The sequence below is a fragment of the Hylobates moloch genome, unplaced genomic scaffold (genome assembly GCF_009828535.3).
Source record: "Hylobates moloch isolate HMO894 unplaced genomic scaffold, HMol_V3 SCAFFOLD_6, whole genome shotgun sequence".
Lineage (NCBI taxonomy): Eukaryota > Metazoa > Chordata > Mammalia > Primates > Hylobatidae > Hylobates > Hylobates moloch.
In genome coordinates this window covers 137,067,321-137,091,178 of record NW_026652281.1, presented here as the reverse complement: position 1 = coordinate 137,091,178, position 23,858 = coordinate 137,067,321, and the positions used below count along the sequence as shown (strand labels likewise).

The following is a 23,858-nucleotide window of genomic DNA, read 5'->3' as shown; positions in this document are numbered from 1 at the left end:
TTTAGAAACAGGGATCAGAGTGCTTGCCACTGGATTCAGTTGGTAAATATTAATTTCTCTGCCAAGTAGCATATGACCATAACCCAACTGATTTGTTATGCATAATTTCTTTGGAGATACTGACTGTGCATCAGGCAGTTTACCCTGAGCATAACTAGGAATGCTGTGTTTTCATCTCCTTAAGATCACTCAGGCATGGATTCGATGGAATAGCTCCTTTGGGACTTTCTTCTCTGTTCGGATGAAACAAATTGCATACAACTGAATCCTAATACCACATTTCTTCCTGTGAGGCAGGAAACTAAGGCATGCAGCTAACTCTAGCTTTTCTCTGAGCAAAAGGCAAATCAAGAGAGCCCAGCATAGAAAGGATAAAATTCATGCCCAATTCAAATTCTTATACAGGTAAACTTTATTTTGTTGTGCTGTGCTTTTTTGTGCTTTACAGATATTGTGTTTTTTTACAAATTGAAGATGTGTGGTAATCCTGCATCAAGCAAGTTTGTCAGCACAATTTTTCCAATAGCACGTGCTCATTTCATATCTCTTTCATATTTTGGTAATTCTCATAATATTTCAAACCTTTTCATTATTCTTATATCTGTTATGGTGATCTGTAATCAATGATCTGTGAGGTTACTATTGTAATTGTTTTGGGGGTGCCAAGAACTGCACCCGCGTAAGACTGCTAACTGAATTGATGAGTGCGGCGCATGTTCTGACTGCTCCTCTGACCAGCCATTTCCTTGTATCTCTCCCTCTCCTCAGGCTTCCCTCTTCCCTAAGCCACAACAATATTGAAATTAGGTCAATTAATAATCTTGTAATGACCTTTAAATGTTCAAGTAAAAGGAAGAGCCAGACTTTAACAAAATTAAAAGTGCTACTTCAATGAACACATGAATAAGAAAGCAAAACAGCCTTATTGCTTATATGGAGAAAGTTCTAGATATCTGGATAGAAGATCAAACCAGCCACAACATTCCCTTAAGCCAAAGCCTTGGATTACCACAGCAAGGCCCTAACTTTCTTCAATCCTACCAAGGTTGAGTGAGGAAGCTGCTTTAAGGAAAGAAGCCATCTCCATACATAAAAGTGCAAGGTGAAGCAGCAAAGGCTGATATAGAAGCTGCAAAAAGTTATCGAGAAGATCTCGCTAAGATCACTGATGAAGGTGGCTATACTAAACATGTTTTTAGTGTAGATGAAACAGCACTATATTGAAAGAAGATGCCATATAGCCATACAGGACTTTCATAGCAACAGGAAAGAATAATTCAATGCCTGGCTTCAAAGGACAGGCTGACTCTCTTGTTAGGGGATAATACAGCTGGTGACTTTAAGTTGAGGCCAGTGCTCACTTACCATTCAAAAATCTTAGGGCCCTTAAGAATGATGCTAAATCGGCCAGGCGCGGTGGCTCACACCTGTAATCCCAGCACTTTGGGAGGCTGAGGCAGGTGGATCACGAGGTCAGGAAATCTAGACCAGCCTGCCCAACACGGTGAAACCCCGTCTCTACTAAAAATACAAAAAAATTAGCCAGGCCTGGTGGCAGGCGCCTGTAGTCCCAGCTACTTGGGAGGCTGAGGCAGGAGAATGGCGTGAACCCAGGAGGCGGAGTTTGCAGTGAGTCGAGATCGCGCCAGTGCACTCCTAGCTACTTGGGAGGCTGAGGCAGGAGAATGGCGTGAACCCGGGAGGTGGAGTTTGCAGTGAGTCAAGATTGCGCCACTGCACTCCAGCCTGGGCGACAGAGCGAGACTCCGTCTCAAAAAAAAAAAAAAAAAAAAAAAAAAGAATGATGCTAAATCTACTCTGCCTGTGTTCTAGAAATGGAACAACATAGCCTGGATGACAGCACATCTATTTATAGAATAATTTACTGAGCATTTTAAGCCCATTGTTGAGACCTACTGTTCAGAAAAGAAGATCCCTTTCAAAAAACTGCTGCTCATTGACAATGCGCCTGGTCACTGAGGAGCTCTGAGATGAACAAGGAGATTAAAGTTGTTTTCAAACCTCCTAACACAACATCCATTTTGCAGCCCATAGATCAAGGAGTAATTTTGACTTCATAGTCTTATTATTTAAGAAATACACTTCATTGGCCAGGCGCGGTGGCTCACACCTGTAATCCCAGCACTTTGGGAGGCTGAGGTGGGTGGATCACAAGGTCAGGAGATCAAGACCATCCTGGCTAACACGGTGAAACCCCGTCTCTACTAAAAAATACAAAAAATTAGCCGGGCTTGGTGGTGGGCACCAGTAGTCCCAGATACTCGGGAGGCTGAGGCAGGAGAATGGCGTGAACCTGGGAGGTGGAGCTTGCAGTGAGCCAAGATTGCGCCACTGCACTCCAGCCTGGGCGACAGAGCGAGACTCTTGTCTCAAAGAAAAAAAAAAAATACACTTCATATGGCTATGGCTGCTGAGATGGTCAAAACACCAACATTAACAGGAGTTTGAAAGAAGTTGATTTCAACCCTCATGGATGCCTTTGAGGGGGTGAAGACTTCAGTAGAGGAAGTTGCTGCAGATGTGGTGAGAATAACAAGGTAACTAGAATTTGAGTGGAGCTTGAAGATGTGACTGAATTGCTACAATTTCATGATAAAACTCAAATGAACGAGGAGGTCATTTGAGTTTTGCTCAAAACTTTGCTGTGGATGAGCAAAAAAAGTGGTTTCTTGAGATGGAATCTACTCCTGGTGAAGATGTTGTGAACATTGTTGAAGTGACAACAAAAGATTTAGAATATTACATAAACTGGCTGGGCACAGTGGCTCACACCTACAATCCCAGCACTTTGGGAGGCTGAGGCAGGCGGATCACTTGAGGTCAAGAGTTCGAGAGCAGCCTGGCCAACATGGTGAAACCCCATCTCTACAAAAATAGAACAATTAGCCAGGTGTGGTGGCATGCACCTGTAATCCCAGCTACTTGGGAGGCTGAGGCAGAAGAATTGTTTGAACCCAGGAGGCGGGGTTGCAGTGAGCCAAGATTGCGCCACTGCACTCCAGCCTGGCGACAGAACGAGGCTCTGTGACACACCCCAAACATTACATAACCTTAGCTGATAAAGCAGCAGCAGGGTTTGAGAGGACTGAGTCCAATACTAGAAGAACTACTGTGGGTAAAATGCTATCAAACAGCACTGCATGCTACTGAGAAATCGTTCATGAAAGGAAAAATCAACTGATGTGGCAAACTTCCTTGCTATCTTATTTAAAGATACTGCCACAGACACCCCAATGTTTAGCAACTACCACCCTGATCAGTCAGCAACCATCCACGTGGAGGCAAGGCCCTCCAGCAGCAAGACGATTACAACTCCCTAAAGGCTGAGCTCATTGTCAGCATTTTTTAGCAATATCGTATTTTAAAATTAAGGTATGTAAATTTTTTTTGTAGATACAGTGCTGTTGCATACTTAGTAGACTATAATATTATATAAACATAACTTCTGTAGGCACTGGGAAACCAAAAAATTCTTGTGACTCGCTTTATTGTGTTGGTCTGGAACTGAACCTGCAACATCTCTGAGGTATGCCTATATTAGACCTTGGGTAAATTCGAGGGCTGAAAGAAGCCTTACCAAGAACTTTCAAAGGAGTGGGAACTATTCTCCTAAGAGAAGCCTCAGGATAGCAATTAGGAAATGAAGACAAAAGCAAAGCACTGAAAATCTACTGATATTCTCTACTGAGGGACAACCGACCACAACAAGGAATTGGTTTCTTGTGGAATGTGGCCAGAGTGCAAAATCCTGCAAGTGTACAGTCTGTAATGACAGATATCAGGCAGAATAGTAATCAAGAGAAACGTGGAAAAAAAAAAAAAAGACTCTGGGTTTCTGTACCTACATGTATGGCTTCAGCAGCTTTAAGAGGGGTGGTCACAAGTCAGTCTTTCTTGTGAGCCTCAGTGAGGGAGCTGATTCTAGGACCTTCTACTACTTGCAAAGCAGAAAAGCACACAATGTCCAGGTATAGCCAGAAGAATATGCTGAACTTGGCAATGACATGTTAATTCTACTCCATATGTAGCTCTTGAATATGGCACTCATACAAGATGATATATATATATTTTTCTTTTGAGACAGGGTTTCACTCTGTGCCCAGACTGGCATGCAGTGGTGCCATCACAGCTCACTGCAGCTTTGATCTCCTGGGCTCAAGCAATCCTCCCACCTTAGCCTCCCAAGTGGCTGAGACTACAGGCACATGCCACACGCTGGGCTAATTTTTTATTTTTTTGTAGACAGGGTCTTGCTATGCCGCCTAGGCTGGTCTTGAACTCTTCAACTGCAGTCTTGACCTCCCAGGCTCAAATTATCTTACATAGGCCTCCCAATGTGCTAGGATTATAGGCATGAGCCACCATGACAAGCTCCGGATGGTATTCTTAATTCAGTTCACAATGTGCCCTCATCAGATTGCTAGTGGCCAGGAGTGAACAACTGAGTGACTTTAGGAATCAGGACACCAGGAATATGTTCCTAGAAAGTGAAGGTATGAGTGGAAAACCTGGGTTGGATTATGAACAAGGCCCACATGTGTCCCAGAGTGGCCAGGGCAGGGAGCAGCAGCAGGTGCTGGTGAAAGGAAGGTGGATTACTGGGGCAATGCCCTGTCTTTGTGTCTATGGTTTCTTTGAGGGAAGTAGGTAAGTTTCAAGTAGCTGCTCTAGGTCAAGGTGGGGATAGGCACCTGGCAGCTCTTGGTTAAGGTAGGAAGAGCAGCATCTCATGGAATGGTCAGAACACAAGCCATACTTGTGTTCTGGGACCTACTCCCTACCCAGGACCTGGGGCAAGGGAAGCTTGGTATCCCCTGCACACCCAGTAAGTGGTAATGTAACTGACTCTATTCCTCCAGTGGCAACTTGTCCAAATACACAGCTGAGATCTGAAGTCTAGTGAAATGGAAGACCACACATTCTGAAATGTCTGCTTTCTAGTTTTTCTCTGCTGCAGCTACAACACAAAGAAGAAAAGATAAAACTCAGTGCCATGGCTGCTTTTGCTCAGAAGGTGTCTCTCGGAGCAGAGCTGAACGCCCCTCTTAGCCATGCCCTCCTCTGGCCTTTAACCCCTCACCTGAGCTGCCTCTACACTCCGTCTCTCAACTCATCAGGGTCATTAAAGTTGAGCGTGCATCAGAAACACTTGAGAGGTTAAAACTTAGATTGCCGAGCTCCATCTTAAATCTCTGATTCAGTAGGTCTGAGGTAGGGCCCGATATCATGCATTTTTGGCAGGTTCTTAGGTGCTGATGTTCTGGGCACCGTATTTGAGATGCAGCCCCAAAAGGTTTACTTGCTTTGCAGCTGGTGGTTAGAATCTTGATGAGAGAGCTTATATTAAAAAATGAATTGTAAACACCCATCTCTAGTGATTAGAGGGATAAAGCTGCCTGGGTAGGGCTTCCCCGTTAGACAATGTGAAAAGTAGCCCACGCAGCCTAGATTACTTTTTGGAGAAAGTAGATGACTCTATCTGCCACCTTATAGTTCAATAAACTGAGATGACAGATCAAGGAAGAACCAAAAATATATTCATACAGATTTTATTGACAATTTCAGTTGCTTGAAAGACTTCTTGGCTGGGCCAGCGTACAGGATAAAATAACTTGCAAATGATGACAGATGTGTTTACCCTATATTCTTTTCTATTTGGAATCAAAGCTTGTTTGGAGACCTGTATCATCCCAGTACAAACCTCTTGCCCTCCCAGCATGGCTGCCATAAATAATGACTCATATGCAAAGAACCAACCCCCAAGAAGGCACTCCTCCCATAAGGTGACACAGCCACACTTCTCAAGGGACTCCTGAGGGCAGAGCAGTAACACTGGGAGTTTGTCCTAAGTATCTTACAGTTGAGCAGAGGAGCTTCAGGGTAGCTGAAAGTGTCTCGTCAGTTTTACTTTAAAATTTTTTTTTTCCTATTTACCTATGTGAGCAAAAAATTTACTACTGTAAAATTGAAACAATGAAATATACCCATAAAGGCTTAGATATACTCATAAAGGCTGTGTCTGCCATATGAAACCTGACTTCAAATCTTTATATTCCTCAAACTAACCTGATTATTCTGATTATAAATGCTATACCGTACATTTGCATTTATATAAAACACTACTTTTTTTTTTTCTATATTGTGGTTTCACATAAGATTTTTCTTTTCTTTTTTCTTTTTTTGTTTTTGAGACAGGGTCTTGGCTCTGTTGCCCAGGCTGGTACCATCATAACACTGCAAACTTGACCTCCTGGACTAAGGCAATCCACCTCAGCCTCCCAAGTAGCTGGGACCACAGTCTTGTGCTACCACGCCTGACTAATTTTTAAAGATTTTGCAGAGATGGGGGTCTTGCCATGTTGCCCAAGCTGGTCTCGAACTGCTGGGCTCAAGCAATCCTCCCACCTTGGCCTCCCAAAATGTTGGGATTACAGGCATGAGCTACTGTACCCAGCCAACTTTTTTTCCAGCTATTTAAGAAAACTGTGAAATCATTCCATTAGGGATAAAGCAAATAAACCATCAATGACTAGCTCCTCAAAAATGCTCTGAGCCTCCTGGGATGCTATGTCCAGGGTCTCTATTTCCATCTCATCACACTATCAACCACACATACCCTTAAGTCCTTTTAAACCTGACATTCCTTGGTTATTATGGCTGGGAGGCTAATTATCCCAGAGAAAAAGACCAAAAAAAACCCCCCAAAAAACAACAACAAAAAACAACCAACCCCCACTCCAGCTGCTGACCACTTTTCTCAAGTGATCGTCTTGACGCTATCACGATCATCTTCTGTGATCAGCAAGGACTGTGCCACTAGGACTAATGGCCACCCTGGGTCTCTTTTTCTAAAGATTATAAATGACGGGCTAGAAAGGGCAAACCAAATAATTGTTCTACCCACTAATAATTCCTATCAGGATTTTTTCCTTGAAGGAGTACATAGCTCTTCTTTCTAATGAAAAGGAAATTACAGAGATGGAAGAAAAAACAAGTTAAAGAATACTGAACACATCTGAATAAAAACCCATTTTGTACTACTCAAGGTGATCTACAGATTCAATGTAATCCCTGTCAAAACACCAATGACATTCTTCACAGAAATAGAAAAATCCTAAAATTTGTATGGAACCACAAAAGACTCTGAAAGCTAAAGTGATCCTGAATAAGAACAAAAGCTATAGGCATAGGCATCACACTACCTGATTTTATAATTTTCTTTTTTTTTTAAAGACAAGGTCTCACTCTGTCACCCAGGCTTGAGTGCAGTGGCATCATTGTGGCTCACTGAACTCTCGACCTCCTGGGCTCAAGTGATCCTCCCACGTCAGCCTCCTAAGCAGCTGGGACTACAGGTGCACACCAGCACACCTGGCTAATTTTTTTAGTGACAGGATTTTGCCATGTTGCCCAGGCTGGTCTTGAACTCTTGGGCTCGGCCTCCCAAATTGCTGGGATTACAGGTGTGAGCCACCACACCCAGCCCACACTACCCAATTAAAAAAATTTTTAACTGCTTATTCTCCATAGAAGTCATCATTTTAACAGGAACTAGCATAAAGATCTTGCAGTCTACTGTGAAAAGCTTGCTCAGAACTTCTAAGTGATATTAATTTGCATTCAGAATGTCTAGCCTCTAGGGATCTCACAGAACATGAACCGAAGTTACCTCATCTGTATCAAGGAGGAAAGAATACCAGAAAAGCTCTTGTGGGGGCTGAAATGCCATGTAAAGAGTGATTTCTGTCTTCTAGGTTATCTATTGTGGGGTAACACCTAGAGTAGTATCTTATTCATGATTTTTATACTCATTAAGGGAAACAAGGAATATAGCCATTCAAACTACACATGTGTAACAACACATTATTTACAAAGCAACTTAAGTTGGTTAAGTCTAATGGCAGGTGAATTCATTTTAGAAGCAACTGAGGGAATGAATTCAATTTGAATTTTTTCAAATGAAGAGAATGACATAAGAAAAACCCAAAGCCTTGGAGACAGAAAATTCTGGTGCATTAGAATTTATAAAGACAAGGACAAATGGAAGTTTTAATTCCATCTGGAACTAACAATAGGCAGTAAGATTCAGTTTGCACCAGTCCCTTTACTGGACTGGCTTTAAAAAAATGTACTAAGAGACCAATGCCTTCCAGATCCACTATGGCCATTCACAAGGTCATCTTTTTTAGCAAGAAATTCAAATACTAAATGCAAACAGTTTTTTTTTTTTTTTTTTTTTTTTTCTAAAATACAGCATCATTGTTAGTAAAAATAGGTGAGAAAATGCTCTTTTCCCTCCTCTTTGAGACAGGGTCATACTCTGTTGCCCAATCTGGAGTGTGGTGGCACCATCATCGCTCACTGCAGCCTCTAACCCTTGGGCTCAAGTGATCCTCCCATGTAGCTGGTACTATGGGCAGGCACATGCCACCATGCCTGGCTAATTATTTGTAGAGATGGGGTTTCACCATGTTGCCTAGGCTGGCCTCGAACTCCTGGGCTCAAGCAATCCTCCTACCTTGGCTTCCTAAAGTGTTGGGACTACAGGAGCCACCGTGCCTGGCCAAGTTTAATTAAATATGTAAATTAGGGGAAAAGCTCCCCCATCCCCCTCCCTTTTTTGGAAAATCTGGGGAAGGTTCCAGAGCTATCCTGAATCTGAAGCAGCAATCTTTACAGTCTGAGTCTACCTGGCAGGGGCCAGATGTCTCTGGATAGTCTAGGTTAATGGCCTCCTCTCAATCAACTTGGCTATCAGAATGATCCTTTGGGAAATTTGTTCCCATTATCTGGATGCTGATGTCTGAAGGCCATAAATGCCAGACAGGCTCAATTTATTTTAAATGATTTTTCCTTTAGGGACACATGATTGCAATTTATAAAATGTAATTCAAACAACAGATTTAGAAAATACTCAAAAAGGAAAATACATGGCAGATCTTGACCAGCGAAATATCAGACAGGTTACAAGTGGAAAAGACTTAAGTCTGTGTTTAGGAACCCTCACTCCTCTTACTCAAGCAGATTGCTTGTGGGAGGTTCTCTGATTCCAACTCTAAAATGCTTTGGCAAATATGAGAAATAACTAAACCTGGATCAAATGAATCCATTTGCCCTACCCCTACCCCCAGTCTTCTTTCTCTTTACTCCTAATTCCTGCCCTCTCATGTGTTCTCAAACACTAAAGGGACTTTGAGTGCCATTTTCTAAATAAAAATTCTCATGATCTTGACTGCATCCTAATGAACCTCAAGGAGTGATTATTCGATGAAGAAACTAAACTGTTTTTATGTAATTGTTATCTGAAATCGAGGTTGGTGGTATCCCAGGATTTTAAATCCCCTTTAAGCATAATCCCAGGGAACTGAATTATGTTTAAATTCTTGAAGGCAAGAAAAATTTCCAAGAAAATCAAAAAGGAAATCTGGTTTCCAAAAAAGCCAATACCCTCTCTAAGCCACGCTGCCCCTCTGGGGTCAAAATAACTCAGAAGTCAGTAGCCCTGTGGTAGAGTCCGAAACTTTCTAACCAATGTGTTCTCCTCTAGTATTCACTATGTCCCCACCCTAGGTTCCTAGCTGTTTATGATCAAGCAAAAGAAGTAAGCTTACCTAACATCTCTTCTTTTAGTCTTTCATTACGTTCTTCAATTTGCTTAGGTAATCTCTGAGGAAAAGAGGAGAAACAAGGGTTGGTAAAAAAAAAAAAAACAAAAAAAACCTTTGCCTTTATTTTGAATTTAAGAAACACAAGAATCCTAATGTGGAAATAAGATCAAGTTAAGTGTATGTCTATGATCCTATTAAATAAAGAAAAAAAAAACCCAAGTATTTATGTTTGTGGTATTTATGTGCACTACATAAAGACAAAAGTTCTGTTTGGGCCAGGTGCAGTGACTCCTGCCCATGTTCCCAGCACTTTTGGAGGCCGAGTTGGGAGGATCGTTTGAGCTCAGGAATTTGAGACCACCTTGGGCAACAAGGCAAAATGCTGTCTCTACAAGAAATACAAAAATTAGCTGGGTGTGTTGGCATGTGTCTGTAGTCGCAGCTACTCGGGAGGCTGAGGTGGGAGGGTTGCTTGAATCTGGGAGGTTGAGGGTGCAGTGAGCCATGACTATGCCACTGCTCTCCAGCCTGGGTGACAGAGACCCTTTCTCAAGAAAAAAAAAAAAAGTTTTGTTTGGCTCTGTTTCCAGTTCTTAATAGAAAGTCTACACTAAAGGAGGGCATCAGTACAAATTTAACAAATAAATATATACAGAAAAAAGTCTGAAAGGATACATATCAGATGTTTACAGTGCTATATTTGTCTTTTTAACTTTTTTTAATTCATTTGTATTTTTTGTTTTTTTAAGACAGAGTCTTGCAGTTGCCCAGACTGGAGTGCAGTGGCACAATCTCAGCTCACTGCAACCTCCACCTCCTGGGTTCAAGCGATTCTCCTGCCTCAGCCTCTCGAGTAGCTGAGATTACAGGCATGTGCCACCACGCCCAGCTAATTTTGTACTTTTAGTAGAGACAGGGTTTCTCCATGTTGGTCAGGCTGGTCTTGAACTCCCGACCTCATGTGATCCGCCCTCCTCGGCCTCCCAAAGTGCTGGGATTACAGGTGTGAGCCACCGCACCCAGCCTGTTTGTTTGTTTTTAAGATACAAGGTCTTACTCTGTTGCCCATGATGGAATGCAGTGATGTAGTCACAGCTCACTGCAGCCTCCAACTCCTGGGCTCAATGATTTTCTCTGTCGCCCAGGCTGCGGTGTGGTGGCATGATCTCAGCTCACTGCAACCTCTGCCTTTTGGGTTCAAGCAATTCTGCCTCCCGAGTAGCTAGGATTACAGGTGTGTACGACCACACCCGGCTAATTTTTGTATTTTTAGAAGAGACGGGGTTTTGTTGTGTTGGCCAGGCTGGTCTCGAGCTCCTGGCCTCAAGTGATCTCTCCTCCTCGGCCTCCTAAAGTGCTGGGATTACAGGCAAGAGCCACCGTGCCTGGCCTCCTATATATCTTGATAAGCTCCTCAAAAGCACAGAAATGGAATTTAATTGTGTCTGAAAGGATTATTTAGGACTCACTGGATAGCAACACAAAGAATAGAAGGAAAAATATTTTAAAAATTTTAGGTTTTACCATACAAGCTTCTCTTGCTTGATGTATTGATGGATCTTTTTCTAATATAGATTTATAGTCTTCCAGGGCTTCATCTAGCTTGTCCGTCTTCTCATACAACTCTGCTCTCCTCAATATTGCCCTGATATAGCTGGGGTTTAACTGAATTGCTGTAAAAAGAGAAGAAATAATTTTTATCACAAAGAAAAACGGCCTACATATCTTTGGCTATATCAGATTCCTTTATCAATCATCCTCCAAGGATACGAAAGGAAGAGTCATTTGTCAAGTGTATACCTGACGCTGGAAAACTTTTTCTATAAAGAGCAAGATAGTAAAGATTGTAGGCTTTGTGGGCCAGACAGACCATCTGTGTCGCAGCTCCTCAATGATACTATTGTAGCACGAGAGCAGGCACAGATAATATGTAAACAGAAAAGGTTAGGTGTGTTCCAATAAACTATTTATGGACACTAAAATTTAAGTTCACATAATTTTCACATTATCATGAAATATTTTTCTTTTGCTTTCCAATGATTTAAAACTGTAAAAACCATTCTTAGCTTTTAGGCTATCAAAAACAGGTGGCAGGCTGGATTTGGCTTGTGGCTGTAGTTTGCCACATCCTGGTCTATACTCCAAGTCCTGGTTTTTGCCTACTTGTCATTTACCCAGTCCAGGACAGGCCAGAACAGAGTTCAAGTGCGCAGTGAAAGAGTGAGAGAGAATTTTTTTTTTTAGACGGAGTCTTGCTCTGTCGCCCAGGCTGGAGTGCAGTGGTGCAATCTTGGCTCACTACAACCTCCTCCTCCCAGGTTCAAGCAATTCTCCTACCTCAGCCTCCCACGTAGCTGGGATTACAGGCATGTGCCACCATGCCTGGCTAATTTTTGTATTTTCAGTAGAGATGGGGTTTCACTATGTTGGCCAGGCTAGGTGAGAGAGAATTTGAAGATACAAATTAAAGAGTTAAGGGAAACCAATCTGGTGGCAGACTATCATTCTCATTTTTCTAGGTCTTGAGTACTAAGATTATATTTCTAGTTAAATCCTCACTGTTCCTTCAACCCTCAAACTACTGCTCCAGCACTATGAGGTGGTTGATGCATAATATCTTTTCCTTTATCCAGCATCAGCTGCCCTTCTAATAATCCTTTGCTATGTTTTGGTTCAACATACTGCATTTCTTCTAATTTCTTCCAAGTTGTTTCTTTTTCTATTAGAAAGCAGTGCTGGCTGGGTGCGGTGGCTCAGGCCCACAATCCCAGCACTTTGGGAGGCCGAGGCAGGCAGGTCAATTGGGGTCAGGACTTTGAGACCGCCAGCCTAGCCAACATGGCGAAATACCATCACTACTAAAAATACAAAAATTAGCTGGGCGTGGCAGTGTGGGCTCATAATCCCAGCTATTTGGGTGGCTTAGGTGTAAGAATCAGTTGAACCCAGGAGGCGGAGGTTGTGGTGAGTGGCAACTGCATCACAGCACTCCAGCCCGGGCAACAGAGAGATAACACTCTGTCTCAAAAAAAATAAAAAAACAACAAAAAAAAGCAATGTCTTGGCTCTAGAACTTTTTTCTTTTCTCATAATCTATCCTTAATTTTTAAATTCATGCTTTCTGTGAACATTTATTTAGTACTTAATATACATGTCCAATGTAGTATGTCTCTGGGCTGTAGTGGTAAACAAGACAGACACAGTCCGTGTTCCATGAAGCCTTATGCTATTCCAGTAGGCAAGAATAGACAGGTATATAATTTCAATAGTCATAGTACTATAATGAAAAATAAAACAAGGTCATGGAAATGCAAGTGAAGCAAGAAATGAGGTAACTTCAGAAAGTGGTCTCAGAATATGAAGAGGGACTATGTGAGAGAGGCCAGCCATGTGAAAGGCTAAGGAGGAGCATGCCAGGAAGAGGGACCAACAAGAATAACTCTGGCATGTGAGTTACCAGGCTGGGGACCAGAGGCTGAAATGTGGGGCCATGGAGGACCTTCTTGGCCAAGGAAAGGAGTTTGGACTTTTTCCTGAGTGTGATGAGAAGCCACTGGAAAGTTTAAGCAAGCTTCAGACATACTCTGATTTACATTTTTGAAGGACTGCTTTGGCTATAGTGTGGGTGGGTGGGGCAAGACTGAAAGCTGTGAGATCAGCTGGAAAGCTAATGCAGTGGTCCAGATGAGAGGATGTTGGCTTGGTCTAAGCTGGAAATAGCAGAGATGGAAAATAGCAGCCGGATTAGATTAAGTATCTCTTTAAATTTGAGCCCATGGAACTTGCTAATTAATTAATTAGCCATGTGGCATGAAAGAGCAATCAGGGATGACTCCAAAGGTTTAACTTAAGCAAGGGAACGGATGGTAATGTCATTTATTAGAATGGAAAAAACTAACTGCAAGTTTTGTGTGTGTATGGGGGCTGGGCACGTTAAATCTGAGGTGCCTACCAGACATCCAAGAAGAACGAACAACTTTGCAGTGGGATGCAGGACACTGGACTACAGGGCAGAAGTCAGAGCTGAAGACAGAAACTCTGCCATATACATGGCATGTATTTATTAGTTTTATATTTTAAAATTCATCAATTTTGGCTTTTATCTTTATGAAAATACTCCTTTTATTTCCCTTAATTGCATTTTTGTTGCTCCAATTTCTTTTTTTTAGATGGAATCTTGCTCTGTCACCCAGGCTAGAGTGTAATGGTGTGATCTCGGCTCACTGCGACCTCCACCTCCCAGGTTCAATTGATTCTTCTGCCTCAGCCTGCTGAGTAGCTGGGATTACAGGCACGTGCCACCACGCCTGGCTAATTTTTGTATTTTTAGTAGAGACAGGGTTTCACCATAATGATCAGGCTGGTCTCGAACTCCTGACCTCATGATCCACCAGCCTCAGCCTCCCAAAGTGTTGGGATTACAGGCGTGAGCCACTGTGCCGGGCCTGTTGCTCTAATTTCTTAGGTTAAAAAATCCATGCATTTTCCTTCTGTCTTAATTTAACTTTTAAAATGACAAATAAAAATTGTGTATATTTATGGTATATAACAAACATAAATATAACATAACAGGTTTTGAAATATACACACAAGGTGGAATGGCTACATTGTGCTAATTTATAGACAGTATTTAAAGCTTCAGAACTGAATGAGATCACTTAGGGAGAAAATACAGAGGGGAAAAAAAAGAAGAGGGTCCCATGCTGGACTAAGATCTAGAGACTTCCAAAATGTTGAGGTTGACATAAAAGCTAACAGAGGAGAGTAAGAAGGAATAGCCAACGAAGCAGGGAAAAAACGAATAGAGTTCATTAAATTTAAGAGAGAGAATTTTAAAGGAGAAAGGAATGATAAACTATATTAAATGCAGGTAAGGTCACGTAAAGTTAGGCTAGAGAAGCAACTACTAAATTGAGCAAGATGAAACTGCTGATGACCTTTACAAGATGGGTTTCAATGGCATGGATAAAACAAATGCTCCATGGAAGTGAAGTAAGGAGAAAACAGGAGAAGAAAAAGTAGAGACAGCCAAGTATAGACAATTATTTCAATGAAAGGGATCAGATAAATGGTACAGCAATTGAAGAGGAATATTGGGTCAGGAGAAGGTTTTCTGAAAGAACCCTAACCTTGAGCTGGGGGCAGTGGCTCACGCCTGTAATCCCAGCACTTTGGGAGGCCAAGGCAGGCAGATCACGAGGTCAGGAGTTCGAGACCAGCCTGGCCAATATGGTGAAACCCCGTCTCTACCAAAAATACAAAAATTAGCCGGGTATGGTGGCATGCGCCCATAGTCCCAGCTACTCAGGAGGCTGAGGCAGAAGAATTGCTTGAACCTGGGAGGCGGAGGTTGCAGTGAGCCGAGATGGCACCACTGCGCTCCAGCCTAGGTGAGAAAGCGAGACTCTGTCTCAAAAAATAAAATAAAAAATAAAAAAAGTTAGCTGGGTGTGGTGGCATGCACCTGTAGTCCTAGCTACTTAGGAGACTGAGGTGAGAATGAACTCAAACTTTATGTCAAGGATGAAAACCCTGGAGCGCCAATATGACCTCAGAAATAAGCTTTTTGCCAAGGTTTATGAATTGAGAGAGGGGAGACAGACAGAGAATTGAGAGAGGGGAGACAGACAGAGAGAGAGAGAGAGAGAGTGTGTGTGTGTGTGTGTGTGTGGAGAGTGGGGGATGTCAGGGGCTCTCGATAAAAACAAACTATATTGATATAAATGTAATTTGCCTATGAATACAATGCATGTATCCATAACGACCATGTCTAACCACGTAAATATTAGTTTAGGCAAATCCAAAAATAAATGTGGAAAACACTTTGGTTGGAAAACACTTTCTTCTCCTTTCCCTCATTTTCTAGGCAAGGCTCCTACACTTCAGGCTGCAGCTGGAAGTAAACTGTTTCATATGGAAATGAACTATTTCTTACAATATACCATGCTAATCATGCTTACGAGGCATTTTTTCACCATTTGGTTACAGAGAAAGAAGCTCTGAAAACCAGCAGCTTGTTCCTAATTTAAACTTCCCAAACCCACACATCCTCACACAAAGGAAACAGGTTAAATAACTTCCTCCAAACAAAACAGTATATTCAGAATTAGTTCCAGTCCAACTTGGTAACAGATCAGAAGTGGTCTTTTATATTATAACATAGAAACAGTTTCATTCAGATACTATAAGGAAATACCAAATATAAAGAAAAGAAAGCCAGTAGAGAGGGCACTAAATTAATTAAATAAAAAATTGGAGTGTCAGAGGCATCTGAATCAGAGTGCCTCCATCTTGAATAGGGGCTGGGTAAAATAAGGCTGAGACCTACTGGGCTGCATTCCCAGGAGGTTAAGGCATTCTTAGTAACAGGATGAGACAGGAGGTTGGCACAAGATACAGGTCACAAAGACTCTGCTGACAGAACAGGATGCAGTAAAGAGGCTGGCCAAAACCCACCAAAGCCAAGATGGCGATGGAAGTGACCTCTGGTCATCCTCACTGTTCCCTAAATGCAAATTATAGTGCATTAACATGCTAAAAGGCATCCCAACCAGCACCACAATAGTTTACAAACACCATGGCAACATTCAGAAGTTACCCTATATATTCTAAAAAGGGGAGGGACCCTCAGTTCTGGGAAATCTCTGCCCCATTCTTGGAAATCTCTGCCCCATTCTTGGAAATCTCATGAGTAATCCACCCCTTGCTTAGCATATAATCAAGAAATAACTGTAAGTATACTTTACTAAGCAGCCCACATTGCTGCTCTGCCTATGGAGTAGCCATTCTTTTGTTTCTTTATTTCTCTAATAAACTTGCTTTTTCACTTTATGGACTTGCCCTGAATTATTTCTTGTGAGAGGTCCAAGAATAATCCCTTGGGGTCTGGATCAGGACCCCTTTTTGGTAACAGCAGGGGAATACATGCTTAGTGTGACAGGGGATCTATGTAACATATAAGGTTCTCTTCCACTCTATAATTCTCCCAGAAACTATTATCCAAAGAAGAAAAGCTAAAAAAATGGAAAACACAAAAATAGTGACTTGCTAGAAAAACTTCTGAGACTAAGCCGCAAGAAAAAGTGATTATGTATATTCTCCACATGAAGTTGGTGAGAAAGGCAAGGCACCTGTCTGGCCTATCAGGCAATTTTTGAAATACAAAACAAAACAAAAAACCCCAAAACACAAAAAAACTGTAGTGACCCTATGTCTGAGGTGTCCCTATAAAAGTTAGTGGGGTGATAAGACCTTAATAGAACTTAGATATCATATAGCAAAGGCTTGATTCATTCTGTAGAATCTGAAAGGGTAAAAAAAAAATGATGTGAAGTAGGTTTGGAAGAATTATGACACCTGAAAAAGACTATCAATTCACTAACAGAAACTGTCCCTCATCACAGTTGTCCCCCTTCTCAAAATACACAGATCCAAATGCTCTAATAGCAGCTACGATCTTCACTTTGAATCTCAACAGAAAGTAATTCAGAGACTACAGGAGGTAAATTCTATTCCATGAGTTCTGTTGCCAAGAGAGCACTGAAGTTTTCTTTTTTCTTTTGGAGACAGGGTCACTCTGTTATCCAGGCTGGAGTACAGTGGCATAATCACGGCTCACCACAGCCCCAACCTCCTGGGCTCAGGTGATCCACTTCAGCCTCCCGCGTAGCTGGGACTACAGGGGTATGCCACCACATCTGCCTAACTTTTGTATTTTTGGTAGAGACAGGGTTTTTTCATGTTGCCCAGGCTAGAGCACTGAATTTTTCTTCATGTATTTACCAGTAGAGGAGAAACTGATTGAACTATCCATTCAAAAGCAGTTACTCTATTACATAGTATCTTTGAAAATAATTATAAAGTCACCTCTTGCAAGGCCCCAGAGGAAGGGTACACATGTACAAGTGCACACCTGACCCAAAGCCCCTCTGTCTGACATATTGCTCCTGTATGTTAACATGTAATAAGATAATAAAGCTGTACCTTTGCTGCAGTCATTGATGGCCATTTCTTTCTTGTCCTAAAAAGAAAAACAGTATTAATATGTGTTGCCCTAGTTTTATTTTAACGGCCCAAAGGCTTAATGACATGATCTGATCACTAATAACTGCTTATGGAGATACAGAATGGTTTTCAAAGAAATTACGTAAAAACCTGAATGTTACTTCCAAGACAAAATTCAAAATTAACATGGGGATGGCTCTGATCTGAAGGCCTCCTGGTAACACTTATTCAAGTCGCTTTTTTCTGAAAATGTCTTTAAAGATTGTTCTAACTGACCTATTACATTTGCAAGACACTTTACATTAGAATGCTAACATTGAGAAACTTTGTGACCTAAAACAGGGCAAATGACTGACACGTGAATAACTGAATTACCCTCCTCTCTGGCTAGTGGTTATACTATCATACCCCAAAGTGGTATATTTCAGAAAGTATACAGATGCTCCATCTACAGACACACAGTGTGGCTTGTCATGTAGTCTCAGTTATAAACCTTAATTTGTCCACTGATCAAAAATACACAGCTCTTAAACAAAATATCTAACTAATTGAACTTTCTGAATCTAGAAGCATGACACAGTGGAAAGAACACTGGATGTCAAAGAACTGAATTCTGGTCCTGGCTTTGACAATAACCTGCTCTTTAACACTGCCCATGCTATTTTCCTTCTCTAGGGCTCAGTTTGTCTCATTTAAAATAGGAGCAGGGTAGACTGGATGTTATATAAGATGTCTTGCAGCTCTAAAATGTCCATTTTCCTGAAATTAGGAATTTTTGTATGACAGAAATAAGTTATTTCAAATAAGTGTTCAATATTCTCACAATGCCTACTGTAGCAAATACTAAATATTTTGCAGAATATTTCACAGCAGTGTCAGCCAAACTGTTTCAGGATTCAATCAAAAGCAGTTTCAGGGCTGGACGCAGTGGCTCATGCCTGTAATCCCAGCATTTTGGAGGACCAAGGTGGGCGGATCACTAGAGGTCAGGAGTTCGAGACCAGTCTGGCCAACATGGTGAAACCCTGTCTCTACTAAGAATACAAAAATTAGCCGGGCGTGGTGGCGGGTTCCTGTAGTCCCAGCTACTTGGGAGGCTGAGGCAGGAGAATTGCTTGAAACCAGGAGGTGGAGATTGCAGTAAGCCGAGTTCACGCCACTGAACTCAAGCCTGGACAACAGAGCAAGATTCCATCTCAGAAAATAAAAAAAAAGTTTCAGGATGAAGAGTGATGACTTAATGAGTGTGGGGTATCCTTTTAGGATGATGGAAAAGTTCTGGAACTAGATAGTGGTGTTGGCTGTATAACACTGTGAAGGTATTTTAATCCACTGAATTGTATATAGTCATGTACTGTATAATGACGTTTCAATGATAGACTGTGTATAAAACAGTAGTCCCATAGGAGTATAACGGAGCTGAAAAATTCCTATCACCTAATGACATAGTAGCCGTCATAACATCATGGCATAACCTACTACTCAGGTGTTGGTGTGATGCTGGGGTAAACAAACCTACTGCACTGCAAGTCATGTGAAAGTATAACACAGGCCGGGCATGGTGGCTCATGCCTGTAATCTCAGCACTTTGGGAGTCAAGGTGGGCGGATCACCTAAGGTCAGAAGTTCGAGACCAGCCTGGCTAACATGGTGAAACCCCATCTCTACAAAAAATACAAAAAAATTAGCTGGGCATGGTGGTGCACACCTGTAATCCCAGCTACTTGAGAGGCTGAGGCAGGAGAATTGCTTGAACCCGGGAGGCAGAGGTTGCAGTGAGCTGAGACAGTGCCATTGCACTATAGCCTAGGCAACAGAGTGACTCCGTCTCCAAAAAAAAAAAAAAGCATAACACATACATAATACTTGATAATAAATGGCTGTTATTGGTTTATGTATTTACTATATACTACTTTTTATTATGTTAAGAGTGTACTCCTTCTACTAAAAAAAAAGTGTACCGTCAAACAGCCTCAGGTAGGTCCTATAGGAAGTATGGAAGTATTCCAGAAGAGGGCATTGTTATAATAGGAGATGACAGTTTCATGTATGTGTTGCTTTTGAGGACCTTCCAATGGGACTAGATGTGGAGGTGGAAGACAAGTGATACTGACGCTCTTGATCCTGTGTAGGCCTAGGCTACTGTGTGTATTTGCATCCTAGTTTTCAACAGAAAAGTTTAAAAAGTAAAAAAAAAAAAAAAATTATTTAATAGAAAAAAGTATATAGAATAAGGATATAGCTGGGCTCGGTTGCTCACGCCTATAATCCTAGTGATTCGGGAGGCTAAAGCAGGAGGACCACTTGAGGCCAGGAGTTCAAGACTAATCTGTGAAACACAAGACCCCATTTCTAAAAAAATTAAAACCAAACAAAATTAGCTGGGAGTGGTAGTGCAGGTCTGTAGTCCCAGCTACCCAGCTCCTGGAGAGGCTGAGGTGGGAGGATCGCATGAGTCCAGGAGTTCAAGGCTGTAGTGAGCGATGACCGTGCCATTGCACTCCAGCCCGGGCAACAGAGCAAGACCCTGCCCCAACTCAGAAAAGGATATAAAGAAAATATTTTTGTAGTTGTACAACATGTTTATGTTTTAGGCTGTTATTACAAAAGAGTTTTAAAAAATTTAAAAGTTTATAAAGAAAACAAGGCACAGTAAACCAAGGTGATTAAAGAAAAATTAAAAAAATAAATTTAGTGAAGCCTAAATGTAAGATGAAGTCCACGGTAGTGTAATGTCCTAGGCCTTCACATTCACTCACCACACACTCACTGACTCACCCAGAGCAATTTCCAGTCCTGCAAGATCCATTCATGGCATATATGGTATATGTATGTGTGTGTGTGTATACATATGTGTGTGTGTGTATATATCTACATATATAAATGCACCATTTAAAAAATATCTTCTACTGCATTTTTACTGCACCTTTTCTGTTTAGATACACAAATACTTACCATTGTGTTCCAACTGCCTACAGTATTCAGTGCAGAAACATGCTGTACACATTTGTAGCCTAGGAGCAATAGGCTATACCATATTGCTTAGGTGTGTAGTAGGCCATACCATCCAGATTTGTGTCAGTATACTCTATGATGTTCACACAATGATGAAATCACCTAATAACACATTTCTCAGAATGTATACCCATTGTTAAGTGACTCATGACTGTACTTCAATATGGCCAACTTTATGTTATCTGTATTTTACCACAATAAACAAAACAAAAAAGGTTTCAGGGTCATCTGGGACCTTTTTTTATTTCTCTTTCAATGTTCAGCATACCAGTTCAAATATTAAAACCTCTAAGAAGTCCTATAAGTAAAGAAATCTGTGTAACTTTATATAAGTCAGTATTTTTCCAACTTATCACATTTCTGTAAGTCAACGACACACAATTTCACAGTTTCTGAAATAGAAATAAATCTTTACAATTTATGTGTACAACTGTTGTGGTGGTATTCTTTGTGTGCCTAGAAGTGATTATTAAGCTGTAGTGCATCTTATCCACTGTCCTCCTCAAATCAAGGAATTATGGAGTTTTATTGCAGAAACTTTTGTTTGAGGCTGATAGTCTGCTAATACTTCAGAGGACCCAGGTGTTGTCTGCTGCTTACAATGGTAGTCCCCAAAGTGGAGTGTGTGGAAAAAAAAAAAATCACAACTTTACCATTCTTTCATAATTTTTATACATAGGTAGCTATATATTTATATAAAACAATATATATAATATATAATGACAAAACAAATGTACACAATATATAAGGACAAACAAATCTAACTATACATATAAAACAATGTATACAATGTATAAGGACAGTAGTTAAAAAAAAAAAAGAGAGAACCTATTCTTTTAGGGCTCTGCTCTTGTGTAGCTAGCAAGACCTAGAGCTGAAACTCTGCCCTAGCTCCAGGTTACCTTTTCTCTCTCCAGATATGAAATGTGAAGTGTGGCCAGGGGCGCTGAGTCAGGGATGCTGAGCTTGCAAACCTGCCTTTCAGAAATTCTTCGTCTTTACCTCTTAAAGCAGTTAAACCATCATTTCCTTGAAAAACTTAGAATATGCTCCTTAAATTTTGTCAGGGTACTAATCCTAGAAGTTATCAAGTCTCTCATTTTAGAGTCTTCATAAAGTATTAAAAATGCAACTTAAGGCCGGGGACAGCGGCTCACGCTTTGGGAAGCTGAGGTGGGCGGATCACGAGGTCAGGAGTTCGAGACCAGCTTGACCAACATGGTGAAACTCCGTCTCTACTAAAAATACAAAAATTAGCCAGGTGTGGTGGTGGGCACTTGTAATCCCAGCTACTCAGGAGGCTGAGGCAGAAGAATCGCTTGAACACGGGAGGTGGAGGTTGCAGTGAGCCGAGATCACGCCACTGCACTCCAGCCTGGGTGACAGAGTGAGACTCCGTCTCAAAAAAAAAAAAAAGGAATGCAACTTAAAAGAACAGAAAACTTCACCAACAAAACTATTCTTTGAACAGGAAACAATCATAGAGCAACGCTCTTTTGAGTTCTCCTCAGATGTGACAGACAAAATACTAGCAAGACCATAAATTTTCCTAACTCAAGAACCAGACTATTTATGCAACCCCAAACCTAGAAATATCAATAACTTGGGCAACTGTGGAAACAAAGAATCCCAAATCCCAGGAGCCAACTGGGTATGGTGCATTTCCTCTGATACTGAAGGCGCATCCTTGATCCTATTTCACAATGACAATGTCTAGTCTAAGAATGTGGCAAAATGGAGAAGCAAATCCAAAAGATCAGAATTTTCCAGGTAAGTGTAAAAACTGTTAGATGTTAATTCTGATTGCTGGTGGGATACATTAATGAATATTGTTTTAAATAAAGTTAAACCAATTGTTTTGTTTTCTCTAATACAAAATGTTGGTTTGTGTACTCTAAAATTATTTCTTCTCTCATGCCACATGAAATACTCCAAAAATACTCTGCTTTGAAGATTGAATCCTATACAAGTTCTGGTAAAAAAAACAAACAAACATAACCTTTCTGCATGTCCAAGCATTCAAGCACCCACCCCCCAATCCCTGCCCTGGGGCCTTTAAAACAAACAAATAAACAAAAAAAACCTTGTCACCTAAAGTGACTGTGGTAGAGGCATTTGAGAATTTCAGACAGTATCAAAGAGATATCTGATCTAAACAAACAAATGAAAACACTGCCACTCCCAATCTTGAGCCAGCATTATGGTTGCTTAAAGGTATGTTAAATAACCTATCCTTTGTACTTTGGATGTAAGTAGCCATAGTTTAAAAAGTGGTATTATTTAAAAAAAAAAAAAAAAAAAAAACCCACTCTCATTTCAATCCAACAATTATGAAGACTAAATAGGAAAATCAGACAAATCAGAAACAAATCTAACTTTTTTTTTGAGACAGAATTTTGCTCTTGTCGCCCAGGCTAGAATGCAGTGCACTGCAACCTCCGCCTCCAGGGTTCAGCGATTCTCCTGCCTCAGCTTCTTGAGTAGATGGGATTACAGGTGCCCACCACCACACCTAGCTAATTTTTGTATTTTTAGTAGAGATGGTGTTTGACCATGTTGGCCAGGCTGGTCTCGAACTCCTGACCCTCAGGTGATGCGCCCGCCTCAGCCTCCCATAGTGCTGGGTTTGCGGGTGTGAGCCACTGCGTCTGGCCCAAATCTAACTTTTAATACCATCATGGTTTAAAACAAATATATTTGTACTCTCATCTATTCCATACTCACCTTGTTATACTAGGTTCTCAGTCCTTTAGAAATATAAAATGTTTTTAAAGTTCCTTGACATCTATTTTGCATTTAAGGGTACCTTTTTCCCAGCTGTTGGAGATTTCTCCAAGTGTTCATACTTTGAGCAGAAAAGTCAGAATCCTGGGAATAACCGTCTTTAAAGATGCTTTAAAGCCCAGAGTTTTTACCAGTGTTTCCCTGTGCCTTTGCAGGTTTATCTAGAATTCCAGAGGCCTAAAATAAGGATCTAGAGCCATTCTAGGACATGCACTGCTTGGCTCATTGCTTCATTAACCTGCCCTAGTTTAGCAAAAAATTTGCCAGCCCTCCTTCCATGAAGGTATTCACTGAGCTACTTTAACGGGGAATGTTAACAGTAATCTCACTCAAGTTTTTCAAAAGATTTTCTATTCTCCCCATGGCCTTTACATCAGGGAAATATATGGGCAGGAAAAGGGAGGCAGCAACCTCTATGCTAGTTTC

At 41.2% G+C, this 23,858-nt stretch overlaps 1 protein-coding gene across 2 annotated transcripts in view; it reads right to left on the bottom strand.

Moving 5' to 3' along the window:
- The window catches only part of TTC1 (tetratricopeptide repeat domain 1), a 56,926-nt gene that overhangs the window by 5,196 nt on the left and 27,872 nt on the right, over positions 1-23,858 (bottom strand). For both annotated transcript variants that reach the window (XM_032158525.2, XM_032158526.2), the window contains exons 5-7: positions 17,613-17,649; positions 11,154-11,302; positions 9,633-9,687 (exon numbers count right to left, since the gene is read on the bottom strand). In XM_032158525.2, the coding sequence (XP_032014416.1) occupies positions 9,633-9,687; positions 11,154-11,302; positions 17,613-17,649 (241 nt within the window). The remainder of the gene's footprint in view (positions 1-9,632; positions 9,688-11,153; positions 11,303-17,612; positions 17,650-23,858) is intronic.